Source organism: Oncorhynchus tshawytscha, linkage group LG01, assembly GCF_018296145.1.
Source record: "Oncorhynchus tshawytscha isolate Ot180627B linkage group LG01, Otsh_v2.0, whole genome shotgun sequence".
Classification (NCBI taxonomy): Eukaryota; Metazoa; Chordata; class Actinopteri; order Salmoniformes; family Salmonidae; genus Oncorhynchus; species Oncorhynchus tshawytscha.
In genome coordinates, this window is record NC_056429.1 from 576213 (window position 1) to 599749 (window position 23537).

At 42.9% G+C, this 23537-nt stretch overlaps 2 protein-coding genes across 2 annotated transcripts in view; both read left to right on the forward strand.

The window, feature by feature from the left end:
• Nucleotides 1-6858, forward strand: part of LOC112247879 (TBC1 domain family member 2B-like) — a gene marked incomplete at its 3' end in the record, with an annotated part of 33761 nt that extends 26903 nt beyond the window's left edge. Inside the window, exon 5 of the mRNA XM_042327581.1 lies at nt 6816-6858. Coding sequence (XP_042183515.1) covers nt 6816-6858 — 43 coding nt within the window. The remainder of the gene's footprint in view (nt 1-6815) is intronic.
• The window catches only part of LOC112255884 (TBC1 domain family member 2B-like), a 40734-nt gene continuing 24055 nt past the window's right edge, over nt 6859-23537 (forward strand). Inside the window, 2 exon segments of the mRNA XM_042322406.1 lie at nt 6859-6983; nt 11467-11738. Of these exon segments, the coding sequence (XP_042178340.1) occupies nt 6905-6983; nt 11467-11738 (351 nt within the window). The 5' untranslated portion in view covers nt 6859-6904.

A 23537-nucleotide genomic window follows, 5' to 3' on the forward strand; every position in this document is an offset into this window, starting at 1 on the left:
TTACAAGTTAAATATTCTGTCTGTAAACAATTGTTGGAAAAATTACTTGTCATGCACAAAGTATCTGACTTGCCAAAACTATAGTTTGTTAACAAGAAATTTGTGGAGTGGTTGAAAAACTAGATTTAATGACTCCAACCTAAGTGTTTGTAAACTTCCGACTTCAACTGTATCTGCATTATACTCCAGGGAGCTACAGTAATATGCAGTATACTACAGTAATATGCATTATACTACAGTAATATGCATTATACTACAGTAATATGCATTATACTACAGTAATATGCATTATACTACAGTAATATGCAGTATACTACAGCAATATACATTATACTACAGCAGTAATATGCATTATACTACAGTAATATGCATTATACTACAATAATATGCATTATACTACAGTAGTATGCAGTATGCTACAGTAATATTCATTATACCCAGGGAGCTACAGTAATATGCATTATACTACAGTGATATGCATTATGCTCCAGGGAGCTACAGTAATATGCATTATACTACAGTAATATGCATTATACTACAGTAATATGCATTATGCTACAGTAATATGCATTATACTACAGTAATATGCATTATACTCCAGGGCATTATACTACAGTAATATGCATTATACTACAGTAATATGCAGTATACTACAGTAATATGCATTATACTCTCCAGGGAGCTACAGTAATATGCATTGTGCTACAGTAATATGTGTTATACTAGGGGCTAGTAATATGCATTATGCTACAGTAATATGCATTATGCTACAGTAATATGCATTATACTAGGGGCTACAGTAATATGCATTATACTACAGTAATATGCAGTATGCTACAGTAATATACATTATTCTCCAGGGAGCTACAGTAATATGCATTATACTACAGTAATATGCATTATGCTACAGTAATATGCATTATGCTACAGTAATATACATTATACTACAGTAATATGCATTATACTACAGTAATATGCATTATACTACAGTAATATGCATTATGCTACAGTAATATACATTATGCAGGGGGCAGTAATATGCATTATACTACAGTAATATGCATTATGCTACAGTAATATACATTATGCTACATAATATGCATTATACAACAGTAATATGCATTATGCCCCAGGAGCTACAGTAATATGCATTATACTACAGTAATATGCAGTATGCTACAGTAATATGCATTATACTACAGTAATATGCAGTATACTACAGGGGGCTACAGTAATATGCATTATACTACAGTAATATGCATTATACTACAGTAATATGCATTATTCTCCAGGGAACTACAGTAATATGCATTATACTACAGTAATATGCATTATACTCCAGGGGGCTACAGTAAAATGCATTATACTGCCAGGGGGCTACAGTAATATGCATTATACTACAGTAATATACTACAGTAATATGCATTATACTCCAGGGAGCTACAGTAATATGCATTATACTACAGTAAATGCATTATGCTACAGTAATATACATTATTCTCCAGCTACAGTAATATGCATTATACTACAGTAATATGCATTATACTACAGTAATATACATTATTCTCCAGGGAGCTACAGTAATATGCATTGTGCTACAGTAATATGTGTTATACTACAGTAATATGCATTATGCTACAGTAATATGCATTATGCTACAGTAATATGCATTATGCTACAGTAATATGCAGTATACTACAGGGGGCTACAGTAATATGCATTATACTACAGTAATATGCAGTATGCTACAGTAATATACATTATACCCCAGGGAGCTACAGTAATATGCATTATACTACAGTAATATGCATTATGCTACAGTAATATGCATTATACTGCAGGGGCTACAGTAATATGCATTATACTACAGTAATATACAATATTCTACAGGGGGCTACAGTAATATGCATTATACTACAGTAAAATGCATTGTGCTACAGTAATATACATTATACTCCAGGGAGCTACAGTAATATGCATTATACTACAGTAATATGCATTATGCTACAGTAATATGCATTATACTGCAGGGGGCTACAGTAATATGCATTATACTACAGTAATATGCATTATGCTACAGTAATATGCATTATACTACAGTAAAATGCATTGTGCTACAGTAATATGCATTATGCTACAGTAATATGCAGTTATACAGGGGCTACAGTAATATGCATTATACTACAGTAATATGCATTATGCTACAGTAATATACATTATACTACAGTAATATGCATTATACTACAGTAATATGCATTATGCTACAGTAATATGCATTATACTGCAGGGGCATTATACTACAGTAATATGCATTATGCTACAGTAATATGCAATATGCTACAGTAATATGCATTATACTACAGTAATATGCATTATGCTACAGTAATATGCATTATGCTACAGTAATATGCATTATACTACAGTAATATGCATTATACTACAGTAATATGCATTATGCTACAGTAATATGCGTTATACTACAGTAATATGCGTTATACTACAGTAATATGCGTTATACTACAGTAATATGCGTTATACTACAGTAATATGCGTTATACTACAGTAATATGCGTTATACTACAGTAATATGCATTATACTACAGTAATATGCGTTATGCTACAGTAATATGCGTTATGCTACAGTAATATGCGTTATGCTACAGTAATATGCGTTATACTACAGTAATATGCATTATACTACAGTAATATGCGTTATACTACAGTAATATGCATTATACTACGGTAATATGCGTTATACTACATTATGCTGCATTATTATACCCCATAGCAACTCGCCAAGCCTTCCCCATTTCTCCTTCTCCCAAATCCGTACAGCTGATGTTCTGAAAGAGCTGCAAAATCTGGACACCTACAAATCAGCCGGCTAGACAATCTGGACCCTTTCTTTCTAAAATTATCTGCCGAAATTGTTGCCACCCCTATTACTAGCCTGTTCAACCTCTCTTTCGTGTCATCTGAGATTCCCAAAGATTGGAAAGCAGCTGCGGTCATCCCCTCTTCAAAGGGCGGGACACTCTTGACCCAAACTGCTACAGACCTATATCTATCCTACCTTGCCTTTCTAAGGTCTTCGAAAGCCAAGTCAACAAACAGATTACCGACCATTTCGAATCTCACCATACCTTCTCTGCTATGCAATCTGGTTTCAGAGCTGGTCATGGGTGCACCTCAGCCACGCTCAAGGTCCTAAACGATATCTTAACCGCCATCGATAAGAAACATTACTGTGCAGCCGTATTCATTGATCTGGCCAAGGCTTTCGACTCTGTCAATCACCACATCCTCATCGGCAGACTCGACAGCCTTGGTTTCTCAAATGATTGCCTCGCCTGGTTCACCAACTACTTCTCTGATAGAGTTCAGTGTGTCAAATCGGAGGGTCTGCTGTCCAGACCTCTGGCAGTCTCTATGGGGGTGCCACAGGCTTCAATTCTTGGACCGACTCTCTTCTCTGTATACATCAATGATGTCGCTCTTGCTGCTGGTGAGTCTCTGATCCACCTCTACGCAGACGACACCATTCTGTATACTTCTGGCCCTTCTTTGGACACCGTGTTAACAACCCTCCAGGCAAGCTTCAATGCCATACAACTCTCCTTCCGTGGCCTCCAATTGCTCTTAAATACAAGTAAAACTAAATGCATGCTCTTCAACCGATCGCTACCTGCACCTGCCCGCCTGTCCAACATCACTACTCTGGACGGCTCCGACTTAGAATACGTGGACAACTACAAATACTTAGGTGTCTGGTTAGACTGTAAACTCTCCTTCCAGACCCATATCAAACATCTCCAATCCAAAGTTAAATCTAGAATTGGCTTCCTATTTCGCAACAAAGCATCCTTCACTCATGCTGCCAAACATACCCTTGTAAAACTGACCATCCTACCAATCCTCGACATTGGCGATGTCATTTACAAAATAGCCTCCAATACCCTACTCAACAAATTGGATGCAGTCTATCACAGTGCAATGCGTTTAGTCACCAAAGCCCCATATACTACCCACCATTGCGACCTGTACGCTCTCGTTGGCTGGCCCTCGCTTCATACTCCTCGCCAAACCCACTGGCTCCACGTCATCTACAAGACCCTGCTAGGTAAAGTCCCCCCTTATCTCAGCTCGCTGGTCACCATAGCATCTCTCACCTGTAGCACACGCTCCAGCAGGTATATCTCTCTAGTCACCCCCATAACCAATTCTTTCTTTGGCCGCCTCTCCTTCCAGTTCTCTGCTGCCAATGACTGGAACGAACTACAAAAATCTCTGAAACTGGAAACACCTATCTCCCTCACTAGCTTTAAGCACCAGCTGTCAGAGCAGCTCACAGATTACTGGATCTGTACATAGCCCACCTATAATTTAGCCCAAACAACTACCTCTTTCCCTACTGTATTTAATTAATTAATTTATTTTGCTCCTTTGCACCCCATTATTTTTATTTCTACTTTGCACATTCTTCCATTTCAAATCTACCATTCCAGTGTTTTACTTGCTATATTGTATTTACTTTGCCACCATGGCCTTTTTTTTGCCTTTACCTCCCTTCTCACCTCATTTGCTCACATTGTATATAGACTTGTTTATACTGTATTATTGACTGTATGTTTGTTTTACTCCATGTGTAACTCTGTGTCATTGTATGTGTCGAACTGCTTTGCTTTATCTTGGCCAGGTCGCAATTGTAAATGAGAACTTGTTCTCAACTGGACTACCTGGTTAAATAAAGGTGAAATAAAAATAAATACAAAAAATACTGGAGGGGGCTACAGTAATATGCATTATACTACAGTAATATGCAGTATACTACAGTAATATACATTATTCTCCATGGAGCTACAGTAATATGCATTATACTACAGTAATATGCATTGTGCTACAGTAATATGCATTATGCTACAGTAATATGCGTTATGCTACAGTAATATGCGTTATACTACAGTAATATGCGTTATGCTACAATAATATGCATTATGCTACAGTAATATGCATTATACTACATTCTGCTACAGTAATATGCATTATACTACAGTAATATGCATTGTACTACAGTAATATGCATTATACTACAGTAATATGCATTATGCTACAGTAATATACATTATACTACAGTAATATGCATTATGCTACAGTAATATGCATTATACTACAGTAATATGCATTGTGCTACAGTAATATGCATTATACTACAGTAATATGCATTATGCTACAGTAATATGCATTATACTACAGTAATATGCATTATGCTACAGTAATATGCATTATGCTACAATAATATACATTATACTACAGTAATATATGCATTATGCTCCAGTAATATGCATTGTGCTACAGTAATATGCATTATACTACAGTAATATGCATTATGCTACAGTAATATACATTATACTCCAGGGAGCTACAGTAATATGCATTATACTACAGTAATATGCATTATACTACAGTAATATGCATTGTATACTACAGTAATATGCATTATTTTATGCATTATGCTTATGCATTGTGCTACAGTAATATGCATTGTGCTACAGTAATATACATTATACTACAGTAATATGCATTATGTTACAGTAGTATGCATATGCTACAGTAATATGCATTGCCTATTCAGTAATATGCAGTATGCTACAGTTTATACATTGTACTCCAGGGAGCTACAGTAATATGCGTTATACTACAGTCCAATGCTACAATAATATGCATTATACTACAGTAATATGCATTATACTCCAGGGAGTGCTACAGTAATATACATTATTCTCCATTATACTACAGTAATATGCAGTATGCTACAGTAATATACATTATACATTATACTCCAGGGAGCTACAGTAATATGCATTATACTACAGTAATATGCATTATACTACAGTAATATGCATTATGCTACAATAATATACATTATACTCCAGGGAGCTACAGTAATATGTATTATACTACAGTAATATGCATTATACTACAGTAATATGCATTATGCTACAGTAATATACATTATTCTCCAGGGAGCTACAGTAATATGCATTATACTACAGTAATATGCATTATACTACAGTAATATATATTATGCTATTTTACTAGGCAAGTCAGTTAAGAACAAATTCTTATTTTCAATGACCCTAGGAACAGTGGGTTAACTGCTATTCAGGGGCAATATGTCAGCTCGGGATATAACTACAGTAATATGCAGTATACTACAGTAATATACATTATTCTCCAGGGAGCTACAGTAATATGCATTATACTACAGTAATATGCAGTATACTACAGTAATATACATTATTCTCCAGGGAGCTACAGTAATATGCATTATACTACAGTAATATACAGTATACTACAGTAATATACATTATTCTCCAGGGAGCTACAGTAATATGCATTATACTACAGTAATATGCAGTATACTACAGTAATATACATTATGCTACAGTAATATGCATTATTCTCCAGGGCTAGTATACTTATTCAGTAATATGCATTATACTACAGTAATATGCAGTATGTACAGTAATATACATTATTCTCCAGGGAGCTACAGTAATATGCATTATACTACAGTAATATGCATTATGCTACAGTAATATGCATTATGCTACAGTAATATGCATTGTGCTACAGCAATATGCATTGTGCTACAGCAATATGCAGTATGCTACAGGGATCCACGACCCAACTCTTTCCTCCTTTTCATCTTTAAATGATCTAGTCACTGGCTTCATATCCTATTCTCTCTGTTGCTAAGGATGTGTTGTGGTTGACCATGTCCCTTACTCTGTCCCCCTCTATCTGTCCACCAGGAACTCCATGTCAGGTCTGCGTGTGGGTCGAGGAGGAGGAGAACAGACGCTCTGTCTTCTACACTGGGAGCAGTGGTGATGAGTGGGAGATGTTAGACGCTCCCTCAACCAAGGACATCAACCAGGACCACAAACCTCCCACCCAGCCTCAGACTGACTCACACAGACGTAAGAGTCCTCTTCACCCTCTGTCCCCTTCCTGACCCTCACCACCACCACCTCCTCCTCCTGTCCCCTTCCTGACCCTCACCACCACCTCCTCCTCCTCACCCTCTGTCCCCTTCCTGACCCTCACCACCACCTCCTCCTCCTCACCCTCTGTCCCCTTCCTGACCCTCACCACCACCTCCTCCTCCTCCTCACCCTCTGTCCCCTTCCTGACCCTCACCACCACCACCTCCTCCTCCTCACCCTCTGTCCCCTTCCTGACCCTCACCACCACCACCTCCTCCTCCTCACCCTCTGTCCCCTTCCTGACCACCACCACCACCTCCTCCTCCTCCTCACCCTCTGTCCCCTTCCTGACCCTCACCACCACCTCCTCCTCCTCCTCACCCTCTGTCCCCTTCCTGACCCTCACCACCACCTCCTCCTCCTCTGTCCCCCCCTTCCTGACCCTCACCACCACCTCCTCCTCCTCCTCACCCTCTGTCCCCTTCCTGACCCTCACCACCACCTCCTCCTCCTCCTCACCCTCTGTCCCCTTCCTGACCCCCTCACCACCCTCCACCACCCACCTCCTTCCTCACCCCCTCTGTCCCCTTCCGTCTGACCCTTCCTGACCCTCACCACCACCTCCTCACCCTCCATCCGCTTCCTGACCCTCACCACCACCACCTCACCCTCCGTCCCCTTCCTGACACTCACCTCCTCCTCTCCTCTTCACCCTCTGTCCCCTTCCTGACCCTCACCTCCTCCTTCTCCTCACCCTCTGTCCCCTTCCTGACCCCACCACCACCTCCTCCTTCTCTTCTTCACCCTCTGTCCCCTTCCCTGACCCTCACCACCTCCTCCTCACCCTCTGTCCCCTTCCTGACCCTCACCACCTCCTCCTCCTCACCCTCACCACCTCCTCCTCCCCTCCTCACCCTCTGTCCCCTTCCTGACCCTCACCATCTCCTCCTCACCCTCTGTCCCTTCCTGACCCTCACCACCTCCTCCTCACCCTCTGTCCCCTTCCTGACCCTCACCACCTCCTCCTCTTCCTCACCCTCTGTCCCCTTCCTGACCCTCACCACCTCCTCCTCTTCCTCACCCTCTGTCCCTTCCTGACCCTCACCACCTCCTCCTCTTCCTCACCCTCTGTCCCTTTCCTGACCCTCACCACCTCCTCCTCTTCCTCACCCTCTGTCCCCTTCCTGACCCTCACCACCTCCTCCTCTTCCTCGCCCTCTGTCCCCTTCCTGACCCTCACCCTCCTCCTCCTCGCCCTCTGTCCCCTTCCTGACCCTCACCTCCTTCTTCTCCTCCTCACCCTCTGTCCCCTGCCTTCCTGCCAAGCAGCAGCTACTCTTCCTGGCGTCCAAACACATTAAGGCACTTACATTACATGTAAAACAAAATATAAAACATTACATCATATTACATTATCGGACCACTACATATCTACAATACAAAATGTAGAATTCCACCATATAACAATATGTGTATTATCTGTAGAGATAATACACAACTCTACCTAACATTATTCAGCTGGTCTGTAGAGATAATACACACAACTCTACCTAACATTATTCAGCTGGTCTATATAATAATACACACAACTCTACCTAACATTATTCAGCTGGTCTGTAGAGATAATAAACACAACTCTACCTAACATTATTCAGCTGGTCTATATAATAATACACACAACTCTATCTAACATTATTCAGCTGGTCTATATAATAATACACACAACTCTAACATTATTCAGCTGGTCTGTAGAGATAATACACACAACTCCACCTAACATTATTCAGCTGGTCTGTAGAGATAATACACACAACTCCACCTAACATTATTCAGCTGGTCTGTAGAGATAATACACACAACTCTACCTAACATTATTCAGCTGGTCTATATAATAATACACACAACTCTACCTAACATTATTCAGCTGGTCTGTAGAGATAATACACACAACACTACCTAACATTATTCAGCTGGTCTGTAGAGATAATACACACAACTCTACCTAACATTATTCAACTGGTCTATATAATAATACACACAACTCTACCTAACATTATTCAGCTGGTCTGTAGAGATAATACACACAACACTACCTAACATTATTCAACTGGTCTATATAATAATACACACAACTCTACCTAACATTATTCAACTGGTCTATATAATAATACACACAACTCTACCTAACATTATTCAGCTGGTCTGTAGAGATAATACACACAACACTACCTAACATTATTCAACTGGTCTATATAATAATACACACAACTCTACCTAACATTATTCAACTGGTCTATATAATAATACACACAACTCTACCTAACATTATTCAGCTGGTCTGTAGAGATAATACACACAACACTACCTAACATTATTCAGCTGGTCTGTAGAGATAATACACACAACTCTACCTAACATTATTCAGCTGGTCTGTAGAGATAATACACACAACTCTACCTAACATTATTCAGCTGGTCTGTAGAGATAATACACACAACTCTACCTAACATTATTCAGCTGGTCTATATAATAATACACACAACTCTACCTAACATTATTCAGCTGGTCTGTAGAGATAATACACACAACTCTACCTAACATTATTCAGCTGGTCTATATAATAATACACACAACTCTACCTAACATTATTCAGCTGGTCTATATAATAATACACACAACTCTATCTAACATTATTCAGCTGGTCTGTAGAGATAATACACACAACTCCACCTAACATTATTCAGCTGGTCTGTAGAGATAATACACACAACTCCACCTAACATTATTCAGCTGGTCTGTAGAGATAATACACACAACTCTACCTAACATTATTCAGCTGGTCTATAGAGATAATACACACAACTCTACCTAACATTATTCAGCTGGTCTGTAGAGATAATACACACAACTCTACCTAACATTATTCAGCTGGTCTGTAGCGATAATACACACAACTCTACCTAACATTATTCAGCTGGTCTATATAATAATACACACAACTCTATCTAACATTATTCAGCTGGTCTGTAGAGATAATACACACAACTCCACCTAACATTATTCAGCTGGTCTGTAGAGATAATACACACAACTCTACCTAACATTATTCAGCTGGTCTATAGAGATAATACACACAACTCTACCTAACATTATTCAGCTGGTCTATATAATAATACACACAACTCCACCTAACATTATTCAGCTGGTCTATAGAGATAATACACACAACTCTACCTAACATTATTCAGCTGGTCTATATAATAATAATACACACAACTCTACCTAACATTATTCAGCTGGTCTATATAATAATACACACAACTCCACCTAACATTATTCAGCTGGTCTATAGAGATAATACACACAACTCTACCTAACATTATTCAGCTGGTCATATATAATAATACACACAACTCTACCTAACATTATTCAGCTGGTCTGTAGAGATAATACACACAACTCTACCTAACATTATTCAGCTGGTCTGTAGCGATAATACACACAACTCTACCTAACATTATTCAACTGGTCTGTAGCGATAATACACACAACTCTAACATTATTCAGCTGGTCTGTAGAGATAATACACACAACTCTATCTAACATTATTCAGCTGGTCTGTAAAGATAATGGCCAAGTAAATAAAAATAGCAGCACAACATTGCTTAAACTCAAGGGCAATGGTGACATCATTATGGACCTTTAAGGTTGCAGTGACACATCCATAACCTGAGTGGAAACCAGATTGCATACCATAGAGAATACTATAGACATCAAGAAAGCCAGTCAGTTGATTATTGACAAGTTTATCCAACACTTTTGATAAACAAGGCAAAATAGAAATAGGCCTTTAACAGTTAGGATCAGCTTGATCTCCCCTTTAAATAAAGGACGAACCGTGGCTGCCTTCCAAGCAATGGGAACCTCCCCAGAGAGGAGAGACAGGTTAAAAAGGTCAGAGATAGGCTTGGTGATGATAGGGGCAGCAAGTTTCAGGAGCTCCTCTAGCACCTCGGACTCAGTGACTCCCTGCAGGGAGAAACTTTGTAGCGGGGCAGGGGAAAAAGAGGGAGAAGCATCGGGATAGTCACATTACAAGGGGTGGGAGATGAGGAAATTTTGGACAGGCAAGGAGGCATGGTTGAGTCAAATAGGAATCCTGACTTAATGAAGTGGTGATTAAAGAGCTCAGCCATGTGCTCCTTGTCAGTAACAACATCATCAACATTAAGGGACATGGGCAGCTGTGAGGAGGAGGGTTTATTCTCCTGGTCTTTAACTGTTTTCCAGAACTTCTTGAGGTTAGACCCACAGAGAGATAACGGCTCCACCTTTGACCTTCCGGATAGCCTGAGTGCACTAAGTTTAACTAACTCTAAATCTATATTTTTGTAAAAACATGCTGAAAAATGCAGGAAGACTGAAGGCACTGTATCTGAATCTATAGTAATCCCTCCCTCTGACCTCTCACCCCCAGACTCCATTGGTTCTCCATTCACATTTGACTTCGGGCGGAGCAGCAGTTCCTCGTTGCGGCCCAAGCGGCCCACTCTGCGGGACATAATGGGTTCAGGGAGGTTAGGACGCAGCACAGAGAGCTCTTCCCCCTCTTCTCAGACCACACCCCCAGTGGAGTGTAACGGCAGCAGGACCAATGAGCTGCAGCTCCGCCTCCAGAGCCAGGAACAGGAACTGACACGCCTCCACGAGGAGAACAACAACCTGACTGAGGAGTTAACCTCCCAGAAGGTAAGGTCATAGAGAAACACGCACACAGACGCGTGCACATTTATTTGTAAAAATCTGATTCTACTGCTTGTGTCAGTTACTTGATGTTGAATAGAGTTCCATGTAGTCATGGCTCTATGTAGTACCGTGTGGCTCCCATAGTCTGTTCTGGACTTAGGGACTGTGAAGAGACCTCTTGTGGCATGTCAGGTGGGGTATGCATGGGTGTCCGAGCTGTGTGCCAGTAGTTTAGACAGACAGCTCGGTGCATTCAACATGTCAATACCTTTCATAAATAAAAGAACTGATAAGTCAACCTCTCCTCCACTTTCAGCTAGGAGAGATTGACATGCATATTATTAATGCATATTGCTACGCCCCAAGATGGCGTAGCAGTCGGATTGCCTTGTCCTGTCCCGTGTAAATATAGTTTTCCTCTTTTTGTTGTATATATTTCGGATATATTTTAATCTCACTTTCCATCTACGGACTGAATATACTCTCCTGCAACCCGCCTCACCCAATGTGGTACGGATCTGCTATTTTTATACTTTAGATCCGGAACCCCCATCAGAAGCTTACTAGCTAGAAGTCAGTTAGCCCCTGCTAGCGGTCTTCAACGATAACTCGTACACCAGCCAGCCTCAGCTCGGTCAATACCTGTGCCAGTCTGCACAGCACGATATCAACCCAGAGCATTTCGGACTGCTTTTTCTCTACCACATCTCCAGATTCCTACCGCAAGCTCTGAACCTTTACACCGGATCATCGCAGCTAACTAGCTGCAATCAGAGTGGCTACTCCTGGCTAACGTCTCTGTCCCGAAGCAAGCACCAGTTAGCCTGGAGCTAGCCTCGAGCTAGGCCCATCTCCTGGCTAGCCGAAGAGGTCCACCAGCCAATTTTTGGGCAACAATACCTCTTTTGCCAATTGTCCTGGACCCTTTACTGCCAACACGGAGCCCCGCCGATCCGTCACGACTGGTCTGCCGACGTAATCATCTCAGGTGGTTTCAACAGGCTCTTTCGTTGCGACATCGCCGAAGGCCCATCTGCTAGCCCCGGCCCGCTAGCTGTCTGAATCGCCATGTCTCCAGCCGTGCTCTGCCCAATATGCCTTAGCTAGCCCTTTGTCCCACCCCCACACATGCGGTGACCTCACCTGGCTTAACTGGTGCCTCTATAGACAAAACCTCTCATCGTCACTCAATGCCTAGGTTTACCTCTACTGTATTCACATCCTACCATACCCTTGTCTCTACATTATGCCTTGAATCTATTATTCCGCGCCCAGAAATCTGCTCCTTTCACTCTGTTTCGAACGCACTAGACGACCAGTTCCTATAGCCTTTAGCCGTACCCTTATCCTACTTCTCCTCTGTTCCTCTGGTGATGTAGAGGTTAAGCCAGGCCCTGCAGACCCCAGCACCATCCCCAATCCCCAGGCGTTCTCATTTGTTGACTTCTGTAACTGTAAAAGCCTTGGTTTCATGCATGGTAATATTATAAGCCTCCTTCCTAAGTTTGTTTTACTCACTGCTTTAGCACACTCCGTCAACCCGGATGTCCTAGCTGTGTCTGAATCCTGGCTTAGGAAAGCCACCAAAAATCCTGAAATTTCCATCCCCAATTACAACATTTTACGACAAGATAGAACTGCCAAAGGGGGCGGAGTTGCAATCTACTGCAGAGACAGCCTGCAGATTTCTGTCATACTATCCAGGTCTGTGCTCAAACAATTCTAGCTTTTAAAAATACACCTTTCCAGAAACAAGTCTACAATTCGAGCTTCTCACCGTTGCCGCTTGTTATAGACCCCCCTCGGCCCCCAGCTGTGCCCTAGACAACATATGTGTATTGATTGCCCCCATCTATCTTCAGAGTTCGTACTGTTAGGTGACCTAAACTGGGATGTGCTTAACACCCCAGCCATCCTACAATCTAGGCTAGGATAGATGCCCTCAATCTCACACAAATTATCAAGGAAGCTACCAGGTACAACCCTAAATCAGTAAACATAGGCACCCTCTTAGATATCATCCTGGATCTCAGTTATCATTGCCTCATTGCCTGCATCCGTAATGGGTCCGCGGTGAAACGACCACCCCTCATCACTGTCAAATGCTCCCTAAAACACTTCAGCAAGCAGGCCTTTCTAATCGATCTGGCCCAGGTATCCTAGAAGGATATTGACCTCATTCCGTCAGTAGAGGATGCCTGGTTGCTCTTTAAAAGTGCTTTTCTCACCATCTTAAATACGCATGCTCCATTCAAAAAATGTAGAACTAAGAACAGATATAGCCCTTGGTTCACCTCAGTCCTGACTGCCCTTGACCAGCACAAAACCTCCTGTTGCATTCTGCATTAGCATCGAATAGCCCCGCTTTTCAGGGAAGTCAGGAACCAATATACACAGTCAGTTAGGAAAGCAAAGGCTAGCTTTTTCAAACAGAAATTTGCATCCTGTAGCACTAATTACAAAAGTTTTGGGACACTGTAAAGTCCATGGAGAATAAGAGAACCTCCTCCCAGCTGCCCACTGCACTGAGGATAGGAAACACTGTCACCACAGATATATCCAATTTTAATTTATATATAATAAATTCAATAAGTGTTTTTCTATGGCTGGCCAAGTTTTCTACCTGGCTACCCCTACCCCGGCCAACAGCTCTGCACACCCTGCAGAAACTTTCCCAAGCCTCCCCCGCTTCCCTTCAGCCAACTCCAGACAGCTGATGTTCTGAAAGAGCTGCAAAATTTGGATCCCTACAAATCAGCTGGGCTAGACAATCTGGACACTAAAATTATCTGCCGAAATTGTTGCAATGCGTATTACTAGCCTGTTCAACCTCTCTTTCGTATTGTCTGAGACCCTGAAAGATTGAAAGCTGCCACGGTCATCCCCCTTTCAAAGGGGGATACGACACCATTCTGTATACATATGTCGTATGCGGGCGTATGTCTTATGGCCAACGTGACATGGTGTGATGAAAGAAACATACAGGAACTCAAATCCTTCTGTTCACCTGATTTAGAATTCCTCACAATCAAATGTAGACCGCATTATCTACCAAGAGAATTCTCTTCGATTATAATCACAGCCGTATATATCCCCCCAAGCAGACACATCGATGGCTCTGAACGAACTTTATTTAACTCTCTGCAAACTGGAAACGATTTATCCGGAGGCTGCATTCATTGTAGCTGGGGATTTTAACAAGGCTAATCTGAAAACAAGACTCCCTAAATTTTATCAGCATATCGATTGCGCAACCAGGGGTGGAAAGACCCTGGATCATTGTTACTCTAACTTCCGCGACGCATATAAGGCCCTGCCCCGCCCCCTTTCGGAAAAGCTGACCACGACTCCATTTTGTTGATCCCTGCCTACAGACAGAAACTAAAACAAGAAGCTCCCACGCTGAGGTCTGTCCAACGCTGGTCCGACCAAGCTGACTCCACACTCCAAGACTGCTTCCATCACGTGGACTGGGAGATGTTTCGTATTGCGTCAGACAACAACATTGACGAATACGCTGATACGGTGTGCGAGTTCATTAGAACGTGCGTTGAAGATGTCGTTCCCATAGCAAAGATTAAAACATTCCCTAACCAGAAACCGTGGATTGATGGCAGCATTCGTGTGAAACTGAAGGCACGAACCACTGCTTTTAATCAGGGCAAGGTGTCTGGTAACATGGCTGAATACAAACAGTGCAGCTATTCCTCCGCAAGGCTATCAAACAAGCTAAGCGCCAGTACAGAGACAAAGTAGAATCTCAATTCAACGGCTCAGACACAAGAGGTATGTGGCAGGGTCTACAGTCAATCACGGACTACAGGAAGAAACCCAGCCCAGTCACGGACCAGGATGTCTTGCTCCCAGGCAGACTAAATAACTTTTTTGCCCGCTTTGAGGACAATACAGTGCCACTGACACGGCCTGCAACGGAAACATGCGGTCTCTCCTTCACTGCAGCCGAAGTGAGTAAGACATTTAAACGTGTTAACCCTCGCAAGGCTGCAGGCCCAGACGGCATCCCCAGCCGCGCCCTCAGAGCATGCGCAGACCAGCTGGCCGGTGTGTTTACGGACATATTCAATCAATCCCTATACCAGTCTGCTGTTCCCACATGCTTCAAGAGGGCCACCATTGTTCCTGTTCCCAAGAAAGCTAAGGTAACTGAGCTAAACGACTACCGCCCGTAGCACTCACATCCGTCATCATGAAGTGCTTTGAGAGACTAGTCAAGGACCATATCACCTCCACCCTACCTGACACCCTTGACCCACTCCAATTTGCTTACCGCCCAAATAGGTCCACAGACGATGCAATCTCAACCACACTGCACACTGCCCTAACCCATCTGGACAAGAGGAATACCTATGTGAGAATGCTGTTCATCGACTACAGCTCGGCATTCAACACCATAGTACCCTCCAAGCTCGTCATCAAGCTCGAGACCCTGGGTCTCGACCCCGCCCTGTGCAACTGGGTACTGGACTTCCTGACGGGCCGCCCCAGGTGGTGAGGGTAGGCAACAACATCTCCTCCCCGCTGATCCTCAACACTGGGGCCCCACAAGGGTGCGTTCTGAGCCCTCTCCTGTACTCCCTGTTCACCCACGACTGCGTGGCCATGCACGCCTCCAACTCAATCATCAAGTTTGCGGACGACACAACAGTGGTAGGCTTGATTACCAACAACGACGAGACGGCCTACAGGGAGGAGGTGAGGGCCCTCGGAGTGTGGTGTCAGGAAAATAACCTCACACTCAACGTCAACAAAACTAAGGAGATGATTGTGGACTTCAGGAAACAGCAGAGGGAACACCCCCCATCCACATCGATGGAACAGTAGTGGAGAGGGTAGCAAGTTTTAAGTTCCTCGGCATACACATCACAGACAAACTGAATTGGTCCACTCACACAGACAGCATCGTGAGGAAGGCGCAGCAGCGCCTCTTCAACCTCAGGAGGCTGAAGAAATTCGGCTTGTCACCAAAAGCACTCACAAACTTCTACAGATGCACAATCGAGAGCATCCTGGCGGGCTGTATCACCGCCTGGTATGGCAACTGCACCGCCCTCAACCGTAAGGCTCTCCAGAGGGTAGTGAGGTCTGCACAACGCATCACCGGGGGCAAACTACCTGCCCTCCAGGACACCTACACCACCCGATGCTACAGGAAGGCCATAAAGATCATCAAGGACATCAACCACCCGAGCCACTGCCTGTTCACCCCGCTGCCATCCAGAAGGCGAGGTCAGTACAGGTGCATCAAAGCTGGGACCGAGAGACTGAAAAACAGCTTCTATCTCAAGGCCATCAGACTGTTAAACAGCCACCACTAACATTGAGTGGCTACTGCCAACACACTGTCAATGACACTGACTCTACTCCAGCCACTTTAATCATGGGAATCGATGGGAAATGATGTAAATATATCACTAGCCACTTTAAACAATGCTACCTTATATAATGTTACTTACCCTACATTACCCATACATTGTTCATCTCATATGCATACGTTGATACTGTACTCTATATCATCGACTGCATCCTTATGTAATACATGTATCACTAGCCACTTTAACTATGCCACTTGGTTTACATACTTATCTCATATGTATATACTGTACTCGATATCATCTACTGTATCTTGCCTATGCTGCTCTGTACCATCACTCATTCATATATCCTTATGCACATATTCTTTATCCCCTTACACTGTGTATGACAGTAGTTTTTTTTGGAATTGTTAGTTAGATTACTTGCTCGTTATTACTGCATTGTCGGAACTAGAAGCACAAGCATTTCGCTACACTCGCATTAACATCTGCTAACCATGTGTATGTGACAAATAAAATTTGATTTTGATTTGATTTGATATGGCCCTTCTTTGGACACTGTGTTAACAAACCTCCAAATGAGCTTCAATGCCATACAACTCTCCTTCCGTGGCCTCCAACTGCTTTTAAATGCTAGTAAAACTAAATGCATGCTCTTCAACCGACTGCTGCCCTTATCCGCCCGCCCCACTAGCATCACTACTCTGGACGGTTCTGACTTAGAATATGTGGACGACTACAAATACCTAGGTGTCTGGTTAGACTAACTCTCCATCCAGACTCACATTAAGCATCTCCAATCCAATATTAATCTAGAATCGGCTTCCTATTTCACAACAAAGCATCCTTCACTCATGCTGCTGTTTTGTCTTTACTATCATTAACTGAAGACTGATAGTTTTTCTCAAAGATTCTCTGTAATGAGTTATTACGCGATTAGACTGATTAATCATGTAACCGTAATTACTAGGAAGTCGGGGCACCAAGGAAAAATATTCAGATTACAAAGTTATAATTTCCTAAAATAACTATTCAGATATTTTATCTGATCAATTAGTCTTCGAATTAATGAATTATTTACTTTACCTCACGTTAGTCTCATTCCAAACATCGTAAATGGTTGGTTATCTGCACGAACCCAGTCTTCACTATGAGACATCAATTGTCTTAAATAATGTATTTATTACTAACTAATTCACAGAAATGCATAAACAAACAAACAAGGTAAATGTGGTTACATGAAATGATAGGAGAATGTGCCCTAGTGGGCTAAACCGGCATGGCGGCTTGTTAGACGAGGGGGAGTGGGGGTCGACTAAAGTCACTACAAAGTTAATAATTATAACAATTGAAATGCTAATCCTTTACACATGAACGCTCACTCATTCGGGAACAATTGCAATCAATATATATATTTACGCTCAGTGTGTCGTCTTGATCGCTGGTGAAAAGTTTGTTTCTTTTGTAGAATCGTCTCTCTCCCTCTCTCTCTGGGTTGTGGTTAGAGGGGATGGTTCAGAGTGACATTCGTTATAGAATAGCTGTTTCGGCGGTTGTCATTCTTCGCGTTCAATGATACCAAATTCCTAGCTGCAGACTAGTAATTAATATCAAAGACTTGTTCTTATTCTGTCGGTATCGATAGTCTAAGAGTTTAACCACGTATGGTTAAAAGAGTCAGCAATGGTCTACAACCTTTGTCCTCCTAATGGAGAAAAACATGGTCTGCGACCTTTAGCCATCTCGTAATTGAGGTAAGCTCGGTCTGCTGATCGAAAACCCGAGTGAGGGTTTTATTCGGAAGGGCCGAAGAGGGCTGTCCCAGGAGGCCTGACCCTAACTGGTCTCAGGGGCGGTCCTCTGATTTAGTTCAAATCCAATTCCCTTTTTTGAGTTTTCCTTCATTAAACAGTCCAAAATCACATTGTAAAATTGTGTAAACAGTATCATACTCTCTCATTCATCTTATACAACAATTAGATGTAAACCTCATATCTGGGGCTATTATATAAACAGCGTTATGGTAATGTGGCCACACCGTCTCCCATGAGCTTCCCCAAGTTATGACAAACGGACCAGTTAGTAGCTGGATTCTTCACCATTTTTATACTTTCTCCGGAACATGAAATTTGTTCGTACCTCAAGTTCTGTGAGGTGGAAGGAATTCCTTTGTTCTCCATGAAAACCTACTCTCTCCATACTGTGTGTCCATGAGGAGATTCTCAGGATTTTGCGATGTGTCTCTGACCACAGCAACCTAGTTCAAGGAGGTAAGGGGGGTGCAGGGAGAGGGGGATGGGCTTGCTATACCCAAAGAGGCCAACGTCATGACACTGCCAAACGTACCCTCGTAAAACTGACTATCCTACCGATCCTTGACTTTGGCGATGTCATCTACAAAATAGCCTCCAACACTCTTCTCGACAACTGGATCTAGTCTATCACAGTGCCATCCGTTTTGTCACCAAAGCCCCAAACACTACCCACCACTGCGACCTGTATGCTCTTGTTGGCTGGCCCTCGCTACATATTCGTCGCCAAACCCACTGGCTCCAGGTCATCTATAAGTCTTTGCTAGGTTAAGCCCACCCTTATCTCAGCTCACTGGTCACCATAGCAACACCCAGTAATACCTCGCGCTCCAGCAGGTGTATTTCACTGGTCATCCCCAAACCAACACTTCCTTTGGCCACATTTCCTTCCAGTTCTGTGCTGCCAATGACTGGAACGAATTGCAAAATTACTGAAGTTGGAGACTTATATCTCCCTATCTAACTTTAAGCACCAGCTGTCAGAGCAGTTTACTGATCACTGCACCTGTACACAGCCCATCTGTAAATAGCCCACCCAACTACCTCATCCCCATATTGTTATTGATCTTCTTGCTCCTTTGCACCCCAGAATCTCTACTTGCACATCATCTGCAGATCTATCACTCCAGTGTTCATGCTAAATTGTAATTAATTTGCCTCCATGGCCTATTTATTGCCTTAACTCCCTAATCTTCTACATTTGCACACACTGTACATTGATGTTTCTATTGTGTTATTGACTGTACGTTTGTTTGTTTAACTTTATTGTTTGTGTCGCACTGCTATGCTTTATCTTGGCCAGGTCGAAGTTGTAAATGAAAACTTGTTCTCAACTGGCCTACCTGGTTAAATAAAGGTGAAATTTAAAATATATATAAAAAATATATATATATATATTAGCTCTCTCCCAGTAGTAACTAACTCATTAGGGTAGCAGCATGCCCGGTAGTAACTAATTTATTAGGGTAGCAGGTAGCAGCGTGCCCAGTAGTAACTAACTCATTAGGGTAGCAGGTAGCAACGTGCCCAGTAGTAACTAACTCATTAGGGTAGCAGGTAGCAGCGTGCCCAGTAGTAACTAACTCATTAGGGTAGCTGCGTGCCCAGTAGTAACTAACTCATTAGGGTAGCAGTGTGCCCAGTAGTATCTAACTCATTAGAGTAGCAGGTTGCAGCATGCCTAGTAGTAACTAACTCATTAGGGTAGCAGGTAGCAGCATGCCAAGTAGTAACTAACTCATTAGGGTAGCTGCGTGCAGTAGTAACTAACTCATTAGGGTAGCAGTGTGCCCAGTAGTATCTAACTCATTAGAGTAGCAGGTTGCAGCATGCCTAGTAGTAACTAACTCATTAGGGTAGCAGGTAGCAGCATGCCAAGTAGTAACTAACTCATTAAAGTAGCAGGTAGCAGCATGCCTTGTAGTATCTAACTCATTAGGGTAGCATGTAGCAGCATGCCAAGTAGTAACTAACTCATTAGAGTAGCAGGTAGCAGCATGCCCAGTAGTAACTAACTCATTAGGTAGCTGCGTGCCCAGTAGTATCTAACTCATTATGGTAGCAGGTAGCAGCATGCCAAGTAGTAACTAACTCATTAGAGCAGCAGGTAGCAGCATGCCCAGTAGTAACTAACTCATTAGGGTAGCAGCATGCCCAGTAGTAACTAACTCATTCGGGTAGCAGCATGCCCACTAGTAAATAACTCATTAGAGTAGCAGGTAGCAGCATGCCCAGTAGTAACTAACTCATTTGGGTAGCAGCATGCCCAGTAGTAACTGACTCATTAGGTAGCAGCATGCCCGGTAGTAACTAACTCATTCGGGTAGCAGCATGCCCACTAGTAAATAACTCATTAGAGTAGCAGGTAGCAGCATGCCCAGTAGTAACTAACTCATTTGGGTAGCAGCATGCCCAGTAGTAACTGACTCATGAGGGTAGCAGCATGCCCAGTAGTAACTAACTTATTAGGGTAGCAGGTAGCAGCATGCCCAGTAGAAACTACCTCATTCGGGTAGCAGGTAGCAGCGTGCCCACTAGTAAATAACTCATTAGAGTAGCAGGTAGCAGCATGCCCAGTAGTAACTAACTCATTCGGGTAGCAGCGTGCCCAGTAGTAACTAACTCATTAGGGTAGCTGTGTGCCCAGTAGTATCCAACTCATTAGGGTAGCAGGTAGCAGCATGCCAAGTAGTAATTAACTCATTAGAGTAGCAGGTAGCAGCGTGCCCAGTAGTAAATAACTCATTAGGGTAGCAGGTAGCAGCATGTCCAATAGTAACTAACTCATTAGGGTAGCTGTGTGCCCAGTAGTATCCAACTCATTAGTGTAGCAGGTAGAAGCATGCCAAGTAGTAACTAACTCATTAGAGTAGCAGGTAGCAGCATGCCCAGTAGTAACTAACTCATGAGGGTAGCAGCATGCCCAGTAGTAACTAACTCATTAGGGTAGCAGCATGCCCAGTAGTAATTAACTCATTAGGGTAGCTGTGTGCCCAGTAGTAACTTACTCATTAGGGTAGCTGCGTGCTCAGTAGTATCTAACTCATTAGGGTAGCAGGTAGCAGCAGGCCAAGTAGTAACTAACTCATTAGGGTAGCAGCATGCCCAGTAGTAACTAACTCATTAGGGTAGCAGCATGCCCAGTAGTAACTGACTCATGAGGGTAGCTGCGTGCTCAACTAACTCATTAGGGTAGCAGGTAGCAGGCCAAGTAGTAACAGCTCATTAGGCCAAGTAGTAACTAACTCATTAGGGTAGCAGCATGCCCAGTAGTAACTGACTCATGAGGGTAGCAGCATGCCCAGTAGTAACTGACTCATGAGGGTAGCAGCATGTCCAGTAGTAACTGACTCATGAGGGTAGCAGCATGCCCGGTAGTAACTAACTTATTAGGGTAGCAGGTAGCAGCATGCCCAGTAGTAATTAACTCATTAGGGTAGCTGTGTGCCCAGTAGTAACTTACTCATTAGGGTAGCTGCGTGCTCAGTAGTATCTAACTCATTAGGGTAGCAGGTAGCAGCAGGCCAAGTAGTAACTAACTCATTAGGGTAGCAGCATGCCCAGTAGTAACTAACTCATTAGGGTAGCAGCATGCCCGGTAGTAACTAACTCATTAGGGTAGCAGGTAGCAGCATGCCCAGTAGAAACTAACTCACTGGAGTGGCAGGTAGCAGCATGCCCAGTAGTAACTAACTCATGAGGGTAGCAGCATGCCCAGTAGTAACTGACTCATGAGGGTAGCAGCATGCCCAGTAGTAACTGACTCATGAGGGTAGCAGCATGCCCAGTAGTAACTGACTTATTAGGGTAGCAGCATGCCCAGTAGTAACTGACCCATTAGGGTAGCAGCATGCCCAGTAGTAACTAACTCATGAGGGTAGCAGCATGCCCAGTAGTAACTGACTCATGAGGGTAGCAGCATGCCCGGTAGTAAATAACTCATTAGGGTAGCAGCATGTCCAATAGTAACTAACTCATTAGGGTAGCTGTGTGCCCAGTAGTATCCAACTCATTAGGGTAGCAGGTAGCAGCATGCCAAGTAGTAACTAAGTCATTAGAGTAGCAGGTAGAAGCATGCCCAGTAGTAACTAACTCATTCGGGTAGCAGTGTGACCAGTAGTAAATAACTCATTAGAGTAGCAGGTAGCAGCATGCCCAGTAGTAACTAACTCATTAGGGTAGCAGCATGCCCGGTAGTAACTAACTCATTAGGGTAGCAGGTAGCAGCATGCCCAGTAGAAACTAACTCACTGGAGTGGCAGGTAGCAGTATGCCCAGTAGTTACTGACTCATTAGGGTAGAAGCATGCCCAGGTATAACTCATTCGGGTTGCAGCATGCCCGGTAGTTACTAACTTATTAGGGTAGAAGGTAGCAGCATGCCCAGTAGTAACTAACTCATTCAGGGAACAGCATGCCCGGTAGTAACTAACTCGTTAGGGTAGCAGGTAGCAGAATGCCCAGTAGTAACTAACTCATTAGAGTAGCAGGTAGCAGCATGCCCAGTAGTAACTAACTCATTAGGGTAGCAGCATGCCTAGGTATAACTCATTAGGGTAGCAGCATGCCCGGTAGTAACTAACTCGTTAGGGTAGCAGGTAGCAGAATGCCCAGTAGTAACTAACTCATTAGAGTAGCAGGTAGCAGCGTGCCCAGTAG